Source organism: Leiobunum rupestre, chromosome 6 (assembly GCF_980474605.1).
Source record: "Leiobunum rupestre chromosome 6, qqLeiRupe1.1.hap1, whole genome shotgun sequence".
In the NCBI taxonomy this organism is placed as follows: Eukaryota; Metazoa; Arthropoda; class Arachnida; order Opiliones; family Sclerosomatidae; genus Leiobunum; species Leiobunum rupestre.
The window spans coordinates 60102523-60125015 of NC_143389.1; the positions used below are offsets into that span (position 1 = coordinate 60102523).

The 22493-nt window shown below is 38.0% G+C and overlaps 4 protein-coding genes across 8 annotated transcripts; 1 reads left to right on the forward strand and 3 right to left on the reverse strand.

Annotated features, from left to right (window-relative positions):
- Positions 1-692: 692 nt before the first annotated feature.
- On the reverse strand, positions 693-2691 carry tx (Helix-loop-helix protein delilah taxi). Its single transcript, XM_090178053.1, has 2 exons — positions 2646-2691; positions 693-2567 (listed from the first exon to the last, which is right to left on the reverse strand). Exon 2 carries the CDS (start codon positions 2378-2380, stop codon positions 1217-1219), a length of 1164 nt encoding a protein of 387 aa, XP_090034179.1. The 5' UTR covers positions 2381-2567; positions 2646-2691; the 3' UTR covers positions 693-1216.
- A 12822-nt stretch (positions 2692-15513) lies between these two features.
- Positions 15514-18052, forward strand: LOC149942887 (aspartate dehydrogenase domain-containing protein-like). The gene is made up of 7 exons (XM_090177171.1): positions 15514-15681; positions 16422-16684; positions 16743-16892; positions 16949-17054; positions 17118-17238; positions 17358-17518; positions 17920-18052. Exons 1-7 carry the CDS (start codon positions 15609-15611, stop codon positions 17955-17957), a joined length of 912 nt encoding a protein of 303 aa, XP_090033297.1. The 5' UTR covers positions 15514-15608; the 3' UTR covers positions 17958-18052.
- On the reverse strand, positions 18006-19854 carry P5cr-2 (Pyrroline-5-carboxylate reductase-like 2). Its single transcript, XM_090177177.1, has 5 exons — positions 19347-19854; positions 19192-19262; positions 18917-19099; positions 18636-18848; positions 18006-18575 (listed from the first exon to the last, which is right to left on the reverse strand). Exons 1-5 carry the CDS (start codon positions 19411-19413, stop codon positions 18291-18293), a joined length of 819 nt encoding a protein of 272 aa, XP_090033303.1. The 5' UTR covers positions 19414-19854; the 3' UTR covers positions 18006-18290.
- A 226-nt stretch (positions 19855-20080) lies between these two features.
- Tsen2 (tRNA splicing endonuclease subunit 2) lies at positions 20081-22379 on the reverse strand. 5 transcript variants are annotated; one of them, XM_090177176.1, is made up of 8 exons: positions 22259-22379; positions 22009-22202; positions 21794-21947; positions 21584-21725; positions 21393-21526; positions 21252-21326; positions 21093-21188; positions 20081-20420 (listed from the first exon to the last, which is right to left on the reverse strand). In XM_090177176.1, exons 2-8 carry the CDS (start codon positions 22194-22196, stop codon positions 20418-20420), a joined length of 792 nt encoding a protein of 263 aa, XP_090033302.1. In that variant the 5' UTR covers positions 22197-22202; positions 22259-22379; the 3' UTR covers positions 20081-20417. The 5 variants fall into 5 exon arrangements, with proteins under 5 accessions (XP_090033302.1, XP_090033298.1, XP_090033299.1 ...); XM_090177172.1 differs by lacking the exon at positions 20081-20420 and adding an exon at positions 20556-20656; XM_090177173.1 differs by lacking the exon at positions 20081-20420 and adding an exon at positions 20556-20656 and having other exon boundaries at positions 22274-22370.
- Between the last annotated feature and the right edge of the window lie 114 nt (positions 22380-22493).

Here is a 22493-nt window from a genome sequence, read left to right on the forward strand (position 1 = left end):
ACGCCGATTTGACGGCGCGCGCAAACTCCGCAAACTCTAAAAAAAGCATTTTCCTCGGGAGAAATTAATTAATTTTCGAAAGGCACGTTTCGTTTCACCCCCTGCGAAGTTTTTCCCATTTTGGAGAAAATTAAATTAGACTGTACAGTGTCATTTAATTTTGTTTAATGTCGCCTTGGTGCCCGAGGGTCGAAATTATAATTTTTTTCTTGAAAAAGAGTGCACCGTTCTTCCCTGTAGTGATTAAGAGCGACAAGCGCCATTACAGATTTGAAATGGCCAATTGACGAACAACCCTCGGCGGCAGACCCTCTAGTCTCCGAGTATTTGATACCGAAAGAATATTAATTATAGTCATTTTCGAATGGTAATTTATTTTTACCTCTTACCATTCGTGGCGTCTTCGAGAGGTTTTTAATGAAATATTTAAGGATAGGAGCCCTTTTAAAAATCACCTGATGGATGACTTCCGAAAAATACCAAATTTTCAATTAATTAAAAAAAAATGTCGAAGCCACCCCCATTTTAATATGGAATGATTTACTAACCGCTGATTAAGTTGATTACGTTTTGGCTTACCAATGTATTTGTAGCAATAATTCGATGGGAATAAAAATACTGTAATTTCAAATATAACGTATTTATTTTCACCAATATATATATTTTTTATTTTTATAATTTTGAGTCACCGGTATAATAATTGTACGAGTAAAAAAAAAACAAATTTGGAAATTTTAACGTTTATATAATATACATATAAAGACAATTTATTCTTAAAAATATGATTTAAAAATGTCGATATAAACTAGTGAGCGTACCGTCCAGCAGTCGCTGTGTCGTTATATAAAAATATATTGTTCAAGTTTAATTATGGTCTTGGACCTTGTTTGGACAGACCACGAAAACGTTGGACGTCCTCCGTTTCATAATACCTTTCCTATAATATATTTTGATTTTTGAGCAGATTTGATAGTAGTCACCGTAAACCCTGAATTATGATATAAAACGATAATGCCGAAAGTTCCTCTTAACCCTTTTAGTAAAATCGTGTTAATAATGGTTAATTAAAAATATTAAAGTTAGCGCAATTTTCTGGTCCCACGCTTATATTATAATAAAGTTAGTGAAATTCGGTAGGAAATCTCGCTTAGCTATTCGTCATTGTAGTAACTCGTGGCGCGGCAGGGAGCGTTTAAAATGACCCTGCAGTTGGTTTTCAGGCGAAGTCGGCCACGTCGTGTTGATGGGTGGCGACCAGTCGAAAGACGTCGTCCTGTTGTCCAGGAGCGTCCGCGTGCAGCGAGAAGAACTCCCGGACAAAGGCTTCGTCGGGAATCAAAGCCAGGTCATCGTCGGTCAAAGGTTCTCGGTTCATGTCGGCGACGTTGGGGCAGTATTCTTCCTCGAACTCGCGCAAGTCTTCGTCGCTGATGGTCGTAGTGCTGACTCCAATCGGGTCCTCCGAGTCCGAACCCAGGAACGCGTCTTTGACGGCGTCGCGTTCGTTTTTGTCGCTAGAAACTCGCGATTTATGACCCAGCGTCGAAGTGAAAAAGTCCGCGAAATTAGTTGGAGAAGTCAAAGTCGTCGACGAGACCGGCTCGGTCGCCATTCTGACTACGTCCATCTTCTCAACAGACTTCTCGTTATTATCGACGGAGTTGATGTTACTAATTTCGCTATCCGTTGGCTGGTTAAGACTCGAGGAACGCGAGTCAGTTAGCTGATGGTGGTCAGTGGGTAATTTGGAGCCGTTTTCACGTTGACTCTGAGCCAGTATTTGACTGAGGGCCGCGATGTAATTGACGGCCAGTCGGAGGGTGGTGATTTTGGTCATTTTGCAGTTTTCGTCCTCGGCTTCTTCATTCCTCTTGTCGCCTTGTTTGCTCTTCCTTGATCCCCCTTTGCCGTTGCCTTCTTGGCTCTTTTCGGGGATGTTGTCGTCGATGTTCGCCAAATCCGACGGCGGAAGTTGGGGCACGGCGTTCCTCAGTCTCTCGAAGGCCATGTTGATTTCCTGCATCCGACTGCGTTCCCGAGCGTTGGCCGTTTTTCGTCGATACTTGCTCAACGGAGGAGCTTTGGATTTATTGGTGGCCGCGCCGCGTCCCGACGATTTCTTGCGGCGTTTGGAGCTCGGAATGGCGGCGAAAGGATCGCTCTTCGGATCAGCGTTCTCCGTCGGGGAGTTAGCGCTGTCCAGGCAGTCGCTCGGGTCGAAGGCTCTTTTGCACCTTCTGGGACGCAAATTGTACTCGCCCGACGTCTTAATAACCACCGTTTCGGTCGACGTCGCACCCGCATTGTCCCTTCGATGTCCGCTAATGGAATCGGCGAAGGATAGGCTCGAGTCTTCGTAGAAATCTATCGAATTATCCATTTCTATTTCCGGTTTGCTGGCTTCAAACGAACCGCGGTGGGTCGGGATCTTCGCGAATTCACGGCGGCCACTTTCCGAAAAAGGGAACTGACTGACGAACTTCTGGTCGGCATCACATTCGCGTCAGGGCCACTTAAATAATCTTCATTTTTAAATCGCCGTTCGTTAACGCGTTAAAAATATTTCTCTAAATGAAATGAAATATCCATTAGCGTCGATAGCATCTTCTCGTCAATGCGACGGCTGCGAAATCCGTAATACTCACCGTCACGTTTCGGAGTATATTTCGCTGGTCTTCTCCTTTGGACTCCTATCCCAAATTAATCTAAAATCAGTTTTGCGCAAAATTTCTCCGCAATTTCTCTTTAGCGAGTCTTTTTTTTTACTTCGCTGGCTTCTCTCTTTCCGTTCTCTCTTAGTTTTTGGGAGGAGGCGTTCGGATAGTCATCCCACCCATAAAAATACTCCGGAGGGGGGCAGAGAGTCGGATCTAACCGGAGGGTCTCTGGGAGTACCTTTAAAAGCCCGTCGCCCACTGACAACTTCTTAACTCGGCTTTTCCCGCCTTCCGCAACGCTTGCCCTTGGCGACGTTACTTCGTTGAACTAGCCTAGGTTGAATACGGCGCTAGTGTTTTTGAATGTGTACCGCGAGAGAGGGGAGTTGTCGTTTAGTGGAGAAGATTCCGCTTCTAGTGTAGAAAATGTTCGAAACCTTTTTTCCTTCGCGCTGGAACGGGGAAAGGGGGGATATAGGAAAACTTCAACATTTTTTAAATATATTTTAAGCATGGGTTGGGTTCCACTAACAATTTTTACCTGGCGTCGTATACGTTTTATGGCCGGGCCGCCCACCTTCGAAAACGTTGGTCGATAGTTTCGGGTTATTTAGCTCCCCCTCCATCCTACACTCTTCCCCCGGTTTTCTTACAACGTCGCCAAAAGACAGAACGGCTAAGACACTGCGGTATCCCTTCATTTACATTACGGCGGTCGTATACGTCAACCTTTGCGAGCCCAAGGTGTACGCTAGACACACTCCTTTGGCGGGTACCCCACGCTTTCCGCGCTTGTAACCTCAATATCTGGAGAAAAATACTGGAAGCCCAGCTTTTTCGAAACCCCCCCGAGGTATATTGAAATACTTGTGGCGAAACGGAAAAGATAAAGTTATAAAGTTAATGTATTAACGAAAATGTTTTCCGGAATAAAAACATATCTACGTCACGCGGAATCGAAGACATTAAGCTTGACAGCAAAATAACGCGTAGATGACGGTTGTTCACGCGAAATGACTCCCAAATCACCTTAATTAGGTCGTGATGACTGGTAAACAACGGAGTAATCGTAAGAACAAATTTGCCCGCTCTAGGCGTTCTACGTAGGCGTTTTATCGCACCGGTCTTAATCTCTCTATTAACGTGGGTGTATCCATTTGTGTATAGGTCTTTCGCTACGCATTCTTCCAGGTAGCTTTCACGCGACGTCATCGTCCGTGTAGTGGAAGGCTAGATGACACCCCTCACTCCTCCATCAGCCCAGCCTTTGAACCAGGACCGCCATCTTCGGCGAATATCTCCGCGAAAGCGATCTCGTAGCGGAAGGCAATTGTTCCCGAAACGCGTGCCAAGTTTCCCTTTCTGTGGATAAATAAATTTTTGTTCCACCTGGAAAATTATAGGGTATATAAACCCTAATGAAAGTTTTGCAGTTTTTTTGTGTTTGGAGGGGATAATGATATTGTTTAAGAGGTCTCTTAAATTGAAGCTTTCGCGCCATTTACGCCTCGCCTATTATAAGTGAACTAGCTCTTGGAGAGTTATAGAGACCCCCGTCGTAGTTGGATATAATAATTCCGGCACTCTGTGGCTCTCGGGCTCGCTATGTATTTATAGAGATATATTTTTTATCTTCGCTACTTCTCTCTTCATCTCTTCATCATGACTTTGCACTCGTCTTTTCTCTGACTGGCTGTAAGCTTATTAACCCCGAAACGTGTTTCGATTTAACCCCTTCGCCACGCTCGCTAGCAACTCGTGCCACTCAAAAATTAATCATCTCCAATCTTCATTCTTAGCGCCGCCGCCGATCTTCTTCTTGCTGGCTCGCGCGGGACGCCTCACTCATTAATCCTTCCGATTGAGAAAATAATTACACCAGACAGCGATCTCTTTATCCATTTTCCTATTAGTTGATAGTGGCTAAATACGGGAATTATAGTATTATATTTTTATTTTTATAATGATGGAGATAAAATTCGAGCAAGAGTCTATTCAGTTATCAAGAACACGTAAGATAGCTTCTTGCACCATCTTCCAGTACTGGTTAGTCTGTGTTCTAATCACGAAATTATCCGCCTTCATAGGGACCCGAATAGCTTCTTGATATTAGTTCATTTAAATAGTCTTAGTCGATAAGTACGCCGCGCAAGTCTCGCAAAAATTGCGGCGTTCTGGTAATAGATTATAGGACTAATTTGGAAACAGAAGCAGTGCTACCAGGCGGAAAAATCGTAATCGCTTGTTTCGGACCATAAAATCGCCAGTTCGTACAAGTTTGTCTGGCAACTAGCTGTTGGAATTTAAAGGTCGGTTTGCTACTGCCGGCCGAATTTTTTAGATTAACTATTAATTAGTTTGCTTTAACCGTCAACTCTACATAGCACTCTGTAGCTTTGGCGGATCGCCGCCATTTTGGGCGAAAATATTTGAATCTATAGGAAAAAGCATTGGTGGCGTAATGTGAAGTGACATTGTCATTATTTTTAAATTAATCCGTAATTCATACATTTTTGAAAAGCTTCAAAGTACTAGTAAAAATATCAAATTCGCCGTAAAAATGCTTAAATAATTTTACTGAAATTTTCGAGGGACAATGTGAGATTTCGAAAAAAAAGTCTCTCTTTGAATGTACTTGTTGTTTGTTAGATAAGAATTGGAAATCGCATTTTCCGTTATTACCGCGGGATATCCAAAAACCGTCAAACTCGGCTGCAGGCCCCCAAGATAGATACAGTCGCGGACAAGTCTCCTAACCATTAAAAATTCGAATAATGAACCGTAAAAGACGATTTCACGAGGAATTTGTTCAATATGGCGGCCTTGTCTCAAAGGCATAAGAGGGGGGAGGAAAAGGGGATGACATTGTAGTCTTTCACCGTAGAGACGATGACGTCGGATGAAAGCTCTACCTATACGCTATTAAGATATGGTTCAAATTATAGTTATGGCGGTACAAGATAAAACAATTAAATTGATTAATAGACAGTTCTACACAGCATTCCAAGGACGCTTTATCGGGATGTATAGAACCTAGATTCTACTCGCATTCCCTTCAAAACACACCCCACCATTCAAAAAGCATTTGCCTTCAATATTTCAACACGCTTTCATTTGTACATTAAAGCTTCAATTTATCGTTTCTAAGAAATCGAAAAGTACATTACTCGCCATAAGCTATAATTATTCCATTAGCTACTACTAGAAACGCTGCCCAAGAAATCATTTTTAACATTTTTTCGGGACTAAACGATGTACCTTTTTTTCATTTCTATACCACCCCTCAAAATATCATTCCTAATAATATTTGATATTTTTATTATTGCTAGTATGGGAATATGGACTCTGGAGATATTGAAATGGTAAAAACTAAGAACGGTAAAACTTTATTCCCAAATGGTTTTCAGACCAACCTCTCTATAGCCGACAAGAAAACCTATTAATAATAGAGATAATTCGCCGCTATCGAAGACGTGTGTATGTTTTACAATTAGCTACGCTAGCTATACATTTTTTTTACAGTTGAAGAAGAAATACGATTTTCGAAAGAGCCCCTGCACCTCCTTCGATATATTTATATATATATATATATATTTTTTTCTTTTACTTTTTCTAAATTACTAATGATAAGAAGATACAATGAGAGGGGGGACACCGTTTTTATGTAGTGGGCTGGACCGAATTTTGAACGCTTATTAGGCCGGTACAAGGGCCCAGAGGGGTTCCATTGATGGAATAAAAGTGTATTGGTGAAATGAAATATAGAAAAGAAGACTCGGGGTTTGGTAGAGGCTTATAAAAAAATGTAAAAATCAATTTTGTTCGTAATAACTCCTTTATAATCTATCATCTTCATTTTTCCCCTCGTTTGTACGTAAATGTCTGTTTTATTTTTTTTATTTCGGCTTATGGTGGATTTTCCAATGTTTGATATTTTAATGTATGCAAATGTGACTTTAGAACAACGCCATATTCTGTTTTTATAATTATTTTCCGTAGACTTCCCGGAGTTTTAATTGCAATTGGGTGAAAAATTTAAATTCTGATAGTTTTTTTTGTATGCTAAGCGAATACGTTACTATGTTTCCTGGTGTGATTATGATTGGAAATTTTAAAAAGCAGCTGTTCAAGTTTTCGTCATGCAATTTCATTTACATTTCTTATGGTTATTGGAAGTAATTTATTTGACTTTTTTCCTCGTTAATATCATTTATAATACGTTTCAAGTGAATTAAAAAAGGAAGGATACTACTGCTTGCATTTTTCTTCTTGAATTCTAGTGCCGAACTTCAAATTTAAAAAATTTCACTCGGAGAGATATACAGATCATACTCTATTTTAACACGTGAAATAGTGTCCTTCATTTTAAATGCACGAGATAGTTAGTTTTCAATAATAAAGTGAGCGTCCACGTTTTCTTCCTATGGTGATTTCTAGTAAGAAACTAGCTTGGAAACTAGCCAAACTATACAAACAATTTTTGGTGAGAGGCAGATTTAATCAGATTTAATCCGATTAAATGTATTAAATCGTGTTAATCGCGATTAAATTTCTAATACGATTCTATTTTTTAATCTTGATTTAATCACAATTTAATCCGTTTAATCACTATCTAATATTTTAACCGCCATTTAATTGACTTAATCGTGATTAAATCGATTTAATAACGATCTAATTTTTGGAATATATTTATTTTTTAATCGTGATTTAATCAGCTTAATCGCTATTTAATCATCTTGATCGGCTTAATCTGTAAGAATAATAATAATCATACGCGTGTTATAATAATCCATTAAAGAAATGTCTATTGCTTAAATTTCAAAGTGATCAATAAATATTTAGTGTAGATTATTAATTTTAAACTTCATTATAGCTTATTTTTATTATTATGCTCCTAAACAATCATCAAATAGCACGTGTATGTATTTCAACGTGGTAATGTCGGCATTATCCGTTCTATACTTACCCTGGACTCGCCATACGGAATTTCTTTAGGTATGCCTCACTTTTGTAGTAAAAAAAAATTATTACAACTGTTTTTGAATCTTATTAATTATTACTTTGAAATATTACGCAATAGACGGTATTTTCCAAAATTATACAACGCACGATGGTATACTTAGAAATTCAACCGTACATCGGCCAAATTCGAAATTCCCGCCGCCGATTATCCGGAAATTAATGCTAGTGTTTTTCCGCCAAATGTACTAGCATAAGTTAATAAGGTATCATTAACTTATGGTACTAGATATTTTGCCTTTGTTAACCCGCAACTGAGTAAAGTAGTAGATCTCGCTCCGCTCGACCAATTATTGAATTCCGACTAAATATTTTGAAGTTGTCCTTTATAAATTACCATTTAAATTCAATTTATTTTACAAGAATAGGGTAAATCTCTTTGCCATAGATAATTCCAGCACCACCCAAGAAGGGGGGAGGCTGATAAATTACCCGATATAGCTTACCAAACGAGGCCTAGAAGCGAACATTAGCTCGGTAACAATTCGACATGATACGCGCACCTCCCTTCTCTACAATTATCATTCTCGCGAGCGTACGAGAAGAAGTACAAAAATTCTCCAGGGAGGTCCTTAAACAGATAACTACGATGCTCAATGAGAGCCCGCTACGACTAGTCTCGATAGGGACAGAAAGATGTCCTCGACGAATTGAACTTTCTCCCTTAATAGGCCAGCGAGGCAGGGCCAATTCATCGTTATCCCCTTTACGAGAGGACCCCCGAAAATATAATAATCATGAAAAAAAGACAGTCCGATCGTTCATATTTTATTTATCGCTTTTCACTGGCCGACCGCCGGTTGACAGGCCATTCTTGACTTTGATAATTTTCGCTTGATTTTTTGTAAAACTTTTTCGGTCCGCTGTCTTCGAGCGCGCGGGTTTCCCCCATTTAAATCAGCGCCAGCTTTTAGTAGAGTCGCCAAGGTACAGACTGGCGTTTCGGGGGTGCAGTCCGACAGCAGCGCCGATCTGGCGGTCGTTTTGTAGACCTCTAATAATCCCTGCCCACATTTCGTATTTTCGTTACACGTTCGACTCGGATCGGGCAGATAGCCGATCTAATAACCGGCGGGCCTTCGATTTCTCTTCCATCTCTCCTCTACGCCTGACATCGGCGACCAAATTCGGGGTTCGAGTTCACATTCACGGTTTTATTACCTCTTAATAATATCGCGAATAAAAGCGGGAAAATACTTGAGATTGTTGTTTGAGCATCCATAGGATAAGGTCGGTCAAATTTCGAATATATAAAATTAATAATAAGACGCAAAAACGACTTATTTCGAGCTAAAATCACTAAAATGTGATATATTGATATAGCTGTGATTTATATCTAATAGAGTAAGGTCATTGTGACGTCGCAAAACGTCACCTACGCTTTTTTTTCTATAGATAAAAAAGTTTGTACCCAAAATGGCGGCCATGAGTAAAGTTTCGGAGTGCCACTACTTTATGAATGAGATATCGTTGTTTCACAATAGTTTGTTTAAAAATGTAAGATATATTTGAATAGATCAAGCCAGACCAAAGCACATTCTGAGCGAAACAAAATTAATAATTAGCGGTAAAAAACGGTTTAAATTTGCAGTGCGGTTCTCGCTTGGCTTATGAACTTTGAAATAAATTTTACAGAACTTTAATTTAGACTGATTTTACTACTCATTATTAATTTAATATATTTTGAATCTCTCCAAACCTTAGCTCTTCTATATCAAATAGGGGGAAAGTAGAATGGGATGAATTTTAAAAAATAACCCCCTACAATCACTGCTATATAGGTAATAGAGAATGGCACCCATTTTTTGGAACTCAACAAAGTCTATACTCTAGTAACTAGTGTATTTTTGGTTTTTATAAATAAATGGGAACTCAACAAAGTCTATATTCCAGTAACTAGTGTATTTTTGGTTTTTATAAATGGGAACTCAACAAAGTCTATACTCTAGTAACTAGTGTACTTTTGGTTTTTATAAATGGGAACTCAACAAGTGTATTTTTGGTTTTTATAAATGGGAACTCAACAAGTGTATTTTTGGTTTTTATAAATGGGAACTCAACAAGTGTATTTTTGGTTTTTATAAATGGGAACTCAACAAAGTCTATACTCTAGTAACTAGTGTACTTTTGGTTTTTATAAATGGGAACTCAACAAAGTCTATATTCCAGTAACTAGTGTATTTTTGGTTTTTATAAATGGGAACTCAACAAAGTCTATACTCTAGTAACTAGTGTACTTTTGGTTTTTATAAATGGTAACTCAACAAGTGTATTTTTGGATTTTATAAATGGGAACTCAACAAGTGTATTTTTGGTTTTTATAAATGGGAACTCAACAAGTGTATTTTTGGTTTTTATAAATGGGAACTCAACAAAGTCTATACTCTAGTAACTAGTGTACTTTTGGTTTTTATAAATGGGAACTCAACAAAGTCTATATTCCAGTAACTAGTGTATTTTTGGTTTTTATAAATGGGAACTCAACAAAGTCTATACTCTAGTAACTAGTGTATTTTTTGTTTTTATAAATGGGAACTCAACAAAGTCTATACTCTAGTAACTAGTGTGTATTTTTTGTTTTTATTAATGGGAACTCAACAAAGTCTATACTCTAGTAACTAGTGTACTTTTGGTTTTTATAAATGGGAACTCGACTGTAAGTTTAATAATTAGCGTAGAAAAAAAGCGACTCCCAAAGTGAGCTGCATGGTCTAGGCGTGTTTTTAATTCCACTTGTTTCTTGGTATACACCCCGCCTTAACCACCGTCTTAAAACACCGAGATTATTCCCCCCTCACCTTCTTTCCTTTTATTTTTGACTTCGGCCCGCTATTTTATAATCCGGTGATAAAGTCATAGTTTCGCGTATAATGTTGCTCGAGTACGTCGAGGGGTCAGATAGTTGCAAATTTGGCTTACGGGATTTTGAATCTCAAAGTGATTTCAGAAATCAACAACTGGTTTGGAGATTTTGGAACTGATTTTCGCCCAGAATTTTGGATTTTCAAGTTCATTTCACGATTTCTAAAATAATTTTTCTCTAGAATGTACGATATTTTTAAGAATGTCGGACCCCACGGAGTATGTACTTTGATGGATGCTGTTTCTGAATAATTTACAGTTTCACGTAATTCAGCGTCTCCGGTTTAAGAAAGGGTTATTCGATATTCCAACCTGATTGTACCATAGTCATTGGGGTTTTTTTGCAAAACATATATTGCTAGAGGCAAATCACTCTAGCCGCGTTCACACTAGACACTTTGGAACCGTTTTAAAACGGTTTCTAAAGTACAAATTGTAAAATTTTACTGTCGAATGTATTTATCGTATGGCTATTAATACAGTTGACACCGAAAATGTTAAATTTTAGCTTTCGAAACCGTTTAAAAACGGTTCCAAAGTGTCAAGTGTGAACACGGCTTCTGTGATGGATGGGGTATCTTAATAATGATTATTAAAATATTTTATTATATTTAATTATTTAGTCATCCTAATTATCATTTGCGTGATACAAATAATTTCCGCGAAATTAAATTAGCCTTTTCGGTTTATTTAGAGCCACGTGAAGTTCACAAACTGCTTGATTTTAGTCTGCTAAGTAAACTATTTGTAAAATACAAACTTCTACTATAGTTTTTGAGCAAAATATCAAAATTGGAATTTAAAATGGAACCTTATATTTGAGTTTCGAATTTTATACGGATTACTCACTCAAAGATTTTGAGCAAAATATCAAAAAAGAAATTTAAAATGGAACCTTATATTTGAGTTTCAAATTTTATTATTATACGGATTACTCACTCAAAGATTTTGAGCAAATTATCAGAAATTAAATTTAAAATGGAACTTTATATCTGAGTTTCAAATTTCATACGGATTACTCACTTAAAGATTTTGAGCAAATAATCAGGAATTAAATTTAAAATGGAACTTTATATCTGAGTTTCGAATTTTATACGGATTACTCACTCAAAGATTTTGAACAAATTATCAGAAAACAAATTTAAAATGGAACTTTTGCATTTTATTATTATACGGATTAAATTAAACTGATAAACATTCGGGGTGTGCCATTTTGGTGAAACAGACAAGCGTCGTGTTCCAATTTGTTGCTATCCACCTCCATCCCTTATCTTCAGGTGTTCTTTATAACTTTCATCTAACTTTACGGCAAAGACACAAGTCGCGCGAGGGAAATAAAAGAGAGGCAAGGAGGGGGGGATAAGAAGCTCTCCTTTAAAGCCGGCTACCCCACGCTTCTAGACTGGCTGGCGTCAGACAGCGTCAAGGGAAACGAGAGGCGGGGGATGCGCCTATGTGTGCGCTCACATTTTACCAAATATTCAGAGAAAATATCAAAATGTTTGGAGGGGGGTCGCTGGTTAAGCGTAACCCACGCTTCACTCTTCCGCCCCCTTATATCAAATTAAAAACTAAAAGTGTTCCCTCCCCCTCCCACCTTTAGCCAATATAGCCCGCCCCTTTTTGTCCCCGCGGGTAACTTCTTTCGCGAAGATAACGGACGGATTTGAACACCCTTCTAATCTAGCTGGAGTATTTTCATTGAGGGTTTAAGAGATAAACAACTATTTTTTCATCCCTAATACCTCCGTCTCTTTCTACTCTATTTAGTTTAAGTACTTATAAAATCTTAATTTAAGAGGTAAGTATTTTTACGAATCTCAAAAAGCAAGAAGCTAATCCGACAACCGATGGTAAACCCCTTAAAGAGTGTATAAAATTCCATATTAATGGTGGATCAACTATTTTAGCATTCTGCTAGTTACGTTAAAAACAAGATGATTTTTACCACTTTATCATTCTAGTCGCATTGAAAATTTAACTAATAAAATTTGTATTGAGGTATGTAGGTTACGCAAAAGGTAGATAAGAGCTTTAGTGTTGATACCAAGTTCTTCAATTTTGAACAGTTAGTCACAGAGCCAATACGTAATCGTAAGTTTCTGAACAGGAAATGCGTTACTCTTTTTTCTTGGAAGAATCGCTGTTAGGTTAGTTTGGTCACGAGTTAATTAACTAGCATCGCTAAAGGGTGTACGAAAATGATAGGTATGTCTACCTAACAAAATCACGAGGGGTCGGACATTTACAAATTTTGGGTACGGGGTTATGAATCTCAAAGTGATTTCTGGAATCAGAAACTGATTTTGAGATTTAAGAGCACAAATTTCGTGGTGATTTTTTTAGGGCTGCTTTAGAGATTTTGTAACTCATTTTCACTTTGATCACGTGATTTTCAAGTTGATTTCAAGATTTCTAAAATTATTTTTCTGAAGAGTGTACGGGATTTGTACGAATGTCGGACCCCTCGCAAAATCATCAGGAAATCGAACACATTTTAAAACCAAATTATTTATGGTTTTATGCCAATAAATAATAGTCTATGAAATAGTCAATTATATGTTCTGATTCCATAATTGATTAGTAATTTGGCAAATGTGTTTGAAAGCCTTTCAATATTTTTGGCTCCTCTGTAAAAAAGGTTGACAGTGAAGATTTATCGGGCATCTTTACCTGGGCAGTTACAAAAACCTCGCAACAACTTACGGAGAGTTGTAAATCCATCGCCACCGGCGTTGAAAATCCTATGTTTATTGTGTTTTTTTTTAACGGCTGATTAAATCAAACTCAAAAACAAACCAGGTCTTAAACGTGTTTTAAACTCTTCGACATACTTTACTTGGCGCTAAAAAAAATTTAATTAAGAAATTATTGTAAAAACATTCTTGAAATAAAACATGTATAAAACTGTTTAAGGAGATTTAAACAAATTGCAGTTATTTAATATGGTTGTTTAAAACTTGGCAACACTGTTAGCCAGTTAAAGTTTAAATGGTTATTTAACATCATCATTTATTATGGTACTAGTTTATAGTTTTATAAATTACCTTATACGAAAATCATCTCGAACCTTTTCGAGAGCAGACCCTTTGAAATTAATCTTAACATATTTTGAAAGTTCAAGTTTATCCGCGACCGAAAACTATCGCTACGCCCCCTTTGGTTCGCCATTGAAAGCTAGATAGGTAGCGGTTAAAGCAACCACTATTAGTTTTTCCTCATCGTTATTCGTAAATTTGACTTGACAAATAATGATACTTGCTTTTCAATATAATTTTTGCATCGTTGGCTTATATTTTGATAAGATTATTTAAGAAAAAACGTTCTTATGACTTTTTAATTTGTCTGTAGCAGACGCTAGATCATAGGCGCAACCTCGGGGAAGCTAGCGCCGTTACGCCACCTAGACTCGTTTCGGTCGCGATATTAGATTGAATAGTATCTCGACGGATAAATGTCCTTACGTTTTTAGAAATATTTATAGTTTCATCAAAAACTTCGTATATTGACAATGAATATGTAAATATATTTTTTTGTGTTTCTCCTGCAATCCACTACACTGTCTGCCAGCTAGGAGCAACAAACACAACACCCACACAAGGAGAACGCAACGGGAAAATTCGGAAATTGTCTTCCCCCCCGCCTGTAAAACGTTCAGCGTAAAGGCTCGTGACGCTCGTCCAATGAAATTCGTACACAACCCTTCGTTAGCGTGTTTAAAGGCTAGCTGCGTACTGTGTTTGTTGCTCCTAGGTGCCAGTATAAATAACTTGATCATTATCGGTTTCATATTTAATAGAGTAATATCACTTCGTAGCTTTGGCCATGGCTGCCATTTTAGGCGCGTTATTTTTCACAATGGAAAAAAAGCGTGGGTGACGTCACACAAACTGCATAATATTTCGAGTGGAATCATGGCTGTTGCTGCTATTATCGATCAGGACAACCTATCTATGTCGTTTCTTTCCCAAAATACTTCCCAAGCCGCCCTCTAATATATAATTGCCAAACCTAGTTCCATCTCTGGAAACAAGAATATATTGAGCTTATCAGAGATTATGTGGGCGGCACCCTGAAAGACCACGCCCTCTACTTTTCGTCGTGTAATTTTCCCCTCTTTCTGCCAATAAGGGGGATACAATTCAATACGATCGCGGCTCTCTCGGTGTAGGCGGAGATTATCTTCCATAAATTATGAATACATTGGCTATAGTTGTAGCCACATAATTTCGCGGTGTGGGTTTGGATACGTTTTAAATTAATAGTTGAACTTTCAATTTATGACATGTTTGGCGTAGACGAACATCAAATTGCGGTGCCGAAAACGGATTTATGTAATCATATTAAACTTCGAAACATAACGCTTTACCATAGTTTTGTAATAGTAAAAGTTTTGTTTGTTTCGCGATCGAAATGTTAATTTGGGCAATTGAGGGTCCAGAAAATCGAAATTGCTCTATAGGTCTCCCGATCGAAATATCAATTTGGGCATTTGATGTGAAACGTATATTAAGGCTGAACTACCTTATTGATTTCCACTCAATTTGGGCAGTCTAACGTGCGCAGTAGCTCCATCTATATTTTGTCGCAATCAACAGGGGGTATAATAAAATAATCTTCGAGTACCAGTACACAAAATTTATGGTTTGGACTATTGATAAATATTTTTATATCACGAGTATATATAGTATCAGAAGTAAATGAACGTTATCAAAGAATATTAAGAGATGAAGAACACTCTCCCTACCGCGAACCCCCGGGCCCCAGATTACCTGATAGCAGAGGCAGTGGTTATTATAACTTAAATTTATAAGTATATAGCATAGCGTTAACATTATAACTTCCATTGACAATTAATTACATTGGTTTACTTATTTCTGATATCGTTTTTACAGTACAATTTTCATATACGAACTGCCCCTTATCACTTCTTGATAATGACAGATATAATTCTTTCGCGTTTCTTACGGAATAAACTAAAGCATCAATATACTTTCTTAAGTGAAAAAGGCTTGAAAACGTAATACTTTTGAAGAAAAAGGGGCGGAGAGAGTGTAAAAAAAAAGTAAAATGTCTTCACGAGTCGCCGAAAAGTCAACATCAAAAGTGCGCCGTGTGGCTATTCTTGGCTGCGGTCATTTAGGTTGGTGACACATTGAAAAAAGAAGCGCATTCCGCGCTACGTCGTTTTATTCCTGACCTTTATACTGATGGAGATAAAACAAGTGCCATAAATATGGCGTCGGTGCCCCCTGGAAATCTCCTTTAATGTTTGGTTTTTATTCCCACAGGGGCGCGTTTTAATGTGGCGCCCTCCCGCTGAGATTACGGGAAAGTTTTATTATTGGCTATTATAAGGCTGTACCGGTCGGGGCGCCTATGGCGTCGTCGCCATCTTTTATTAATTGGCCAGAAAGGATAGAAATCTAACGGGGCGATAACAGATTGATGTAAAGACTAGAGCCTTATTACCACATTGCAGCCGCCGCCGACGCCACGGTGGTGGACTGGTGGCCAGGGGGGAGACATACCAGTTACGGGGATAACTTCCAATGAAAATAAAATTAGAGAGACGAGGGAAAAAAAAAGATTTTGAGTAAAATATTTCGCGCCAGCGAGGCGCTACTGAAATTGAGAGAAGGGGGTACCCCTTTATAACCTTAGCTGTATATTATACCTCGCCTTCATTTACCTTTCCTTTTTAAGTTCTTTTTCTTCTTCTTTTAAATAAGATTTACGACAATAAATTTAATACCCAAGGATTTTTCTATTCAGAGAGAAAAAAGTTACCCTCGAAATTGATATTATAAAATGTAAAGAGGGTTTCCTAACTGTCTTGTGCCAATTATTTTAATGTTTTTTACAATATATTTGGTCATATAGGCAGCTATTTGTTCAATTGGACGCGACGTGATGACAACGGTTTTCGAACGGTTCTGGTTTTCAACCGTCGAAGCTCTCCGTCCTTTCTAGAGCTGAGACAAAGACACGGTAAAGATGTCGTGTTCATTTCCAGCGTAGACGACGCCGATGTCAACCTCTTGGATGTCCTGGTACACGTGAAGCCTGATTTGGTGGTTGAAGTGGCCCATCCCGATGTGGTTTCCGCGTACGGAGTCGGAGTCCTGGGCATGTGCGATTTATTGGTACGGATGGTTGTATATCCAAATGACCGTTTGTTGATAGTTAAATTCTTCTTGGCAGATTGGATCTCCGACGGCCCTGGCTAATGTCAAGTTGGAAAAGCGTTTGAGGGAAGCTTCGGTTCTAACTGGAAATGCGGTGTACGTTCCTTGTGGCGCGCTGTGGGGTTCCCAAGACATCGCGAGAATGGCTGACAACGATACCATCGAAGTAATAACTAGCTACTGTTATTGATTCCGCATAAATGTCAAATTTATTTCTCCCAGAGTCTTTGCGTCACTATGAAGAAGCACCCGGACAGTTTAAAGCTTGTCAACGCCGTGTCGAAGACTTCGACACGAGACGAAAAAGAGGAAGTGGTTATTTACGAAGGTATAAAATTTTATTTAAATAAATCCCAGATTATGATTCTAATACTTCTCCTCAATTTGAAAGGCCCAGTTCGTGATCTTTGTCTTCTGGCCCCCAACAATGTCAATACGATGGCGGCAGCGGCCATTGCCGCACATACGCTGGGCTTCGACAAAACCAAAGGAAGACTGGTCGCTGACAAAAGGTACTTGATAATTAATACCGCTCATTCTCAATATCTTATCAGTCTTTTAACCGGCTGAGGTCGATGTCTTACTCATCTTGACACCCTTTGGTTTTTTTCTTGTATGACAACTTGTCAAGATTGGTAGATTGTCACGTTGTTGAGGTTGAAGTGGTCGGGAAAAATAGTTCCGGGAGCGAAAACCGACCTTTCAATTGCTACAATCGCAGATCGAATCCCGCGCCGGTCGGTGAAGTGACTGGCCAAGCCACCTTCGCTTCTTTCGCCCACAGTATGCGAGGTAAACACGATTTCTTCGCGCATTTTCTTAACATTACAATTAAGCTAGCGAATAGGGGCACCCGCAGAAAGTTTTCATAGGTGGGGTAATCTTAAAAAGGGGGAAGTAACTTCATTCATTTATAGCTAATAAAAAGGGACCCTCCCCCTCCCCCACTGCGGGTGCCCATGCTAGCGAATTAAAATTTATTACTTTCGTTTTCTTTTTATAACTAAATGGACTATCTGGAAATTTAAATGGAAGCCTACTCGAAAAATTTCCAAAGATATTTATCAAACGTTTCCTAGTGTTTTTAAAAGAAAATCTTATTTTTATCTTTATTTTCCTTAAAATTTGTTAAGGGTCGATAAGAAAATTATTAGACACTTCTGATAATTTTTTTTTTAAATTCCATTGTGTAGGCGCATTTGGGAAAGGTGCTGGTTTTCACCTCTGCTGATAAGTGACTTCGAAGATCGGTTTATGTATTTCTCAAGGAAACAAAAAATAAACACCTCAGGCACTTTATCATAAAACGAAATGTCACAATTACACCCGAATAAGGCATGCAAATTTGGCTTCATTATTTTAGAGTTTTAAAAAGGCTCTTAGCTGATAGGTAAGATAAATGGGGGCGTAATTTAAAATTTTTGGAAAAAATCCTCGTCAACGCGCACAATTGTCTACACACTTTCGAAAAAATAAAAAATGGGATATCGTTCAACTATTTTTTCACCAAAATTGGTGCACGTACAGTTTCCATTCCAGGAACTCTAACTTCTTCGATGTACACTTATTTCGTTTCGCGCAATCCGGTTTCTCGCGACCTGAGCGTAGCCGCTTCGACCGCCGCGATCAAGGTGGACCTGAGGCCTAACGTTTCTAGTTTATGGACGCCTTGAATGGTGGACCCGGCTGGGGAACAAACGTCGTCCTTTAGCGCGCCTGGATGACGACCAGTTTCCAGAACCATCTTGGCGGCTCCCACTAGCGATTGGGCAGCCAGTCGGATGGCTAAGTCTCTAGGAATACCCATTTTAACACCACCGTCCGCTAAGGCCTCGATGGCCATGTACATCTACGATAAAATGACCATAGTATATTTTAAGAATGTCAAACATAAATATAAAAGACTTACGTAAGCCGGTCCTCCCCCGCTGAGACCAGTACACGCGTCAATTAGGACTTCGGGCACTTCTTCGCAAAGGCCGACGCTGCTAAAGAGTCTATTGGCGACGGCGGAGTCTTTCTCGGACGCCGCTGTGCCTCTGGCAAAGACTGACGCTCCCTCTTTGACCAAAGCAGGGGTATTGGGCATAACTCTGACTACTCGACTTTTGCGTGGCAACATCTATGTGCGAAAAGACAAATTCGGGAACCTAATATATTTGGTAGTGATAGCGAAAAAGATTTAAATACCTGTTCCAAGTATCTGATGGGTATTCCCAACGCAATGGATATTACTAGATGCTTGCTCGGCTCAACCAGAAAGGCCACTTCCGTTAGAACTTTAGGAACAACTGGCGGTTTGACTCCGATTACCAGAACTTCGCAATTTTTGACTACGTCGGCGTTGTCGAATGTCGTCCGGACGCCGAAGGTCTAGGAAAAGCGTAAAGGCAGAATTAAATTTGGCGCCTTTTTAGTTAGACAAACGAGAAAAAAATCGGTCATGCGCGATAGGGAAAACCAACCGCTATTTGCTCGGCGTATTTGGCGTCCTGCGCTGGGCATCCGGCGATTATTCGTTCGGGCTTGGATATACCTAACCGAAAAATAAGAATCAAGTTAATTACATTGCGTTTCCGCTTCGCACTTCGACGTCAATATGTTTCAGAAAATGTCTAACCCGCCGCGATGAAGCCCTGAGCCAACGCCTGGGCCATTTTCCCAGCTCCGAGGAATCCAATCTTCATGTTTTTATTTTGATGTGTCCACGCGTCACTTCCGCTCGGACGGGGAATTGGAAATATACAACGATACCTTATACTACTTCCGGGTGTGTGCCGTTAAAAAGTGAAAAGGGGGGATGTAATCGCTTCTATCCAAAAATCCGATTTAATGAAATCTAGTCCAATCGATTTGCCTCGTGGCCCAGTTTTTGTCCTGTCGACGTCTAGGAAACTTGTTTTTACTTTTCACCCGTGGCAACGTTTGGGGGGCTCGATAGAAAAATGAAAATTTTCCTACACCACGAAAGTGATCTAAATTAGCGATCGAATATTTGAAGGCCTTTGAATATCTTTTCAAAGTTTTTTTCTTCGAATCAATTGCTTCGTGGTTCCAATTTAACGTTGATAAAATTTGAGTTACCGCGGGATGATAAAATCCGAAGGAGTTGGCGTTTAGCGAGTGGAAGAATTAACTCCCATGCGGAGAGGCAGCAGTCTGTCTGGGCAGATAACAAACGGCAAAGAAAAGTAGGATGAGACAGACCTATTTTGCCAATTTTCCCCACCTGAAATAAAAAATATTTGTCGCATTTTCATTATCCAAGGGGCAAATATCACTAGTTTATTTCCTTCTCCTCATGTCACAAAAAATTATCGCTTTTCGATGTTAACCCCCTAAATCAAAACAACCAACCAATGAATATGGCTCATGACCGTTGTAATTTGCCGTTTGTTATATCGTTTATCTATTCCCGCCTCTCCTTAGCTAGTTAAATATAGTTTTTTCTTGAAAGTGAGCCATTTCTTGTGTTTTTTACGTGCTTAGAAATAGCTTTAACAAATTGCGTCAGATAATGTTGGTGTTTGCTTCATTCCACATATAGCTTACTCTAATTACCACCCCCTATTGCTTATCGATTTACATCAATTTTTTATTATTATTTTCAAATGCCGTACCTTCCGCATATCTGGGCGCTCTTCTTAATTTAACACTGCGTGGCTACTATCCCCTGTTACATCATGATTTTTTACTGCAAGAGGTCAAAATACAATTTGGTTTGGGTAGTTCAAGTAGCATAGGATCTTTTACAAGATGAGTTTCAAATTACCATAATAAAGCGAAAATAAAACATAAGCCCTAAAATTAATAATTGGGTTTGGAGTTTTTTTTCAATTTATGATATAATAATGGTGAAACTGGAGGGGGGTATTGAAGGTGCTCAGATTCCTATGTAATCTTCATTTGGCCAAATGACCAACATCCTTCCTGGAATTAGTTTAATTTTTATAGTGCACATATTATAAATTTATGAGGCCTATTTACTTCTGGTTTAATAAAAGTAACTAACTTTCCTACTAAAGGGGTATTCACACTTTACAACTTTGTTGAAAAATATACTAGTGAGCACTTTGCCTTTTCAAATAAGTGCATAGTACAAAAACAAATATTTGTGTTGCACAAATAGTTCAGTGAATAGTAATTCATACAAAAATTGTCCCACAAAAGGTGTATAATGTGAACAAAAGCTTAAATAATACTTGCGGAACATTCACAATTAAATTTATTTACATTTATAATATAAATGTTTTTTGAAGAATAATAATTTGAAAATACAGCAAGATTTCAAATTCTTTATTTTGAATACTAAAGTAAAAGCAACACATTATAAAAAACATAACTAATTGTTCAAAAGTAAACTTACTGGTTTAAATTTCACTCTCTTTTGGAATTTTTTTGTGTCTTTGATGTTTGTGGCTGATCGTTCTTCAGATCCTACCCACCTTTTAAATAACGTTTCCTAAATTTTTAAACAAAATTATCTTAGTTTTTTTTTTAATTTAAAACTTGGTGTACAATTTACTTTTATTTTAAAATTTGTTAGGCAAAGAGGATTTTCGGTGTTTTCAGGAACCCAAACATTGCAAAACAATAATTCCTATAATTGTTACTATACATTTTATTTTTGCAAATAAAAATATTAAAAAGGTAATAAATATTATACTTTTCCGCAGTTCACTGTCACTCGATTCAAAGTTGCTAGCTGAAGCCAGCTCATTTCTTTATCCTCCTTATTAATTTCTCTAATTACGACAGCGTATTGAGCGTGATTATACACTGGACCATCCTTATATATAACTAAAATATAATTGAGTGAGAACTGCCTTTTTTGAAGTAGTTTTGTAATAAACTAACTATAATCAGTTCCAAATTTCAGGCCACATTTTACAACCCAGCCCTTAGCACGGAAATAATGATAAGCTGCATAGCAGACTGGAAATTTGTGATTAACTGACAATTCTGAAAATTTTTTCCAAGCTTGGTCAATATTTAAAATCTGGAAATAATTTTATAATTACAAAAACTGTGATTGAACTCCAAAATTTCATACTTTTGAGATCTAACGTTATTATTGTCTTTCAATATGATACAGGGCACAGCATACATGAGAAAAAAGGCTTCTTGAAAGCATAATACTAATTTTTGTAATGTTACATCTTCGTCAGATACGCAAGTGTAACTTTCGGCTTCTGTGTTTGGTAAAACTTGAATATCTTGCCTAAATGAAAAACCTGTTAATTATTTTAATAAGCCTTTCTTCCACAAAATAAAATTTCTACCTGTCTTTCTTTAATTTTGAAATTTTCCCTTTCCCGAAAAACCCTTTATAATAAATATCCCCAATATTGTTTTCAAGTTCTACCCCACTGTTTGTTAATTTTGCATGGTGAAACGTCCACCACGTATTTTGAATACCATCAAGCCAATCTTTTAATGGAATTGGGTATGGAGCTTGTAATGATGCCATTTATTTCTGAAATAAAAAATATTTCAGTATAAAAAATAAAAGATAAATATTTCACGACGTACAAATTTTAGCCAGACCATTAACCATTTCTGATCAGAGTTCTCTATCTAACATTATTTAATTAGTCTTTGCTTTTACTTTAGTAAGTTTAATCTCACATACGAAATTTCTCTAGAGAATAGCGAAATGACTAGGGACTGGTGCTGTGACTTTAAATGTTAATAAAAAGAACTATGATTATAATAACATTGGGTATCTCAAGAATTTTAATTTTGGATCTTTAAAAATAATTAAATG

Coding starts and splice junctions, on each gene's coding strand:
- tx (XM_090178053.1), bottom strand. CDS start 2,380: ATGGATAATTCGATAGATTTCTACGAAGACTCGAGCCTATCCTTCGCC.
- LOC149942887 (XM_090177171.1), top strand. CDS start 15,609: ATGTCTTCACGAGTCGCCGAAAAGTCAACATCAAAAGTGCGCCGTGTG. Junction 16,685..16,742: donor TGGGCATGTGCGATTTATTG/GTACGGATGGTT, acceptor TCTTCTTGGCAG/ATTGGATCTCCGACGGCCCT. Junction 16,893..16,948: donor CTGACAACGATACCATCGAA/GTAATAACTAGC, acceptor TATTTCTCCCAG/AGTCTTTGCGTCACTATGAA.
- P5cr-2 (XM_090177177.1), bottom strand. CDS start 19,413: ATGAAGATTGGATTCCTCGGAGCTGGGAAAATGGCCCAGGCGTTGGCT. Junction 19,263..19,346: donor TCAGGGCTTCATCGCGGCGG/GTTAGACATTTT, acceptor TTTTTCGGTTAG/GTATATCCAAGCCCGAACGA. Junction 19,100..19,191: donor AATACGCCGAGCAAATAGCG/GTTGGTTTTCCC, acceptor CGCTTTTCCTAG/ACCTTCGGCGTCCGGACGAC.
- Tsen2 (XM_090177172.1), bottom strand. CDS start 22,196: ATGGCATCATTACAAGCTCCATACCCAATTCCATTAAAAGATTGGCTT. Junction 21,327..21,392: donor TGACAGTGAACTGCGGAAAA/GTATAATATTTA, acceptor TAACAATTATAG/GAATTATTGTTTTGCAATGT. Junction 20,657..21,092: donor AGAGAGTGAAATTTAAACCA/GTAAGTTTACTT, acceptor AACTAATTCCAG/GAAGGATGTTGGTCATTTGG.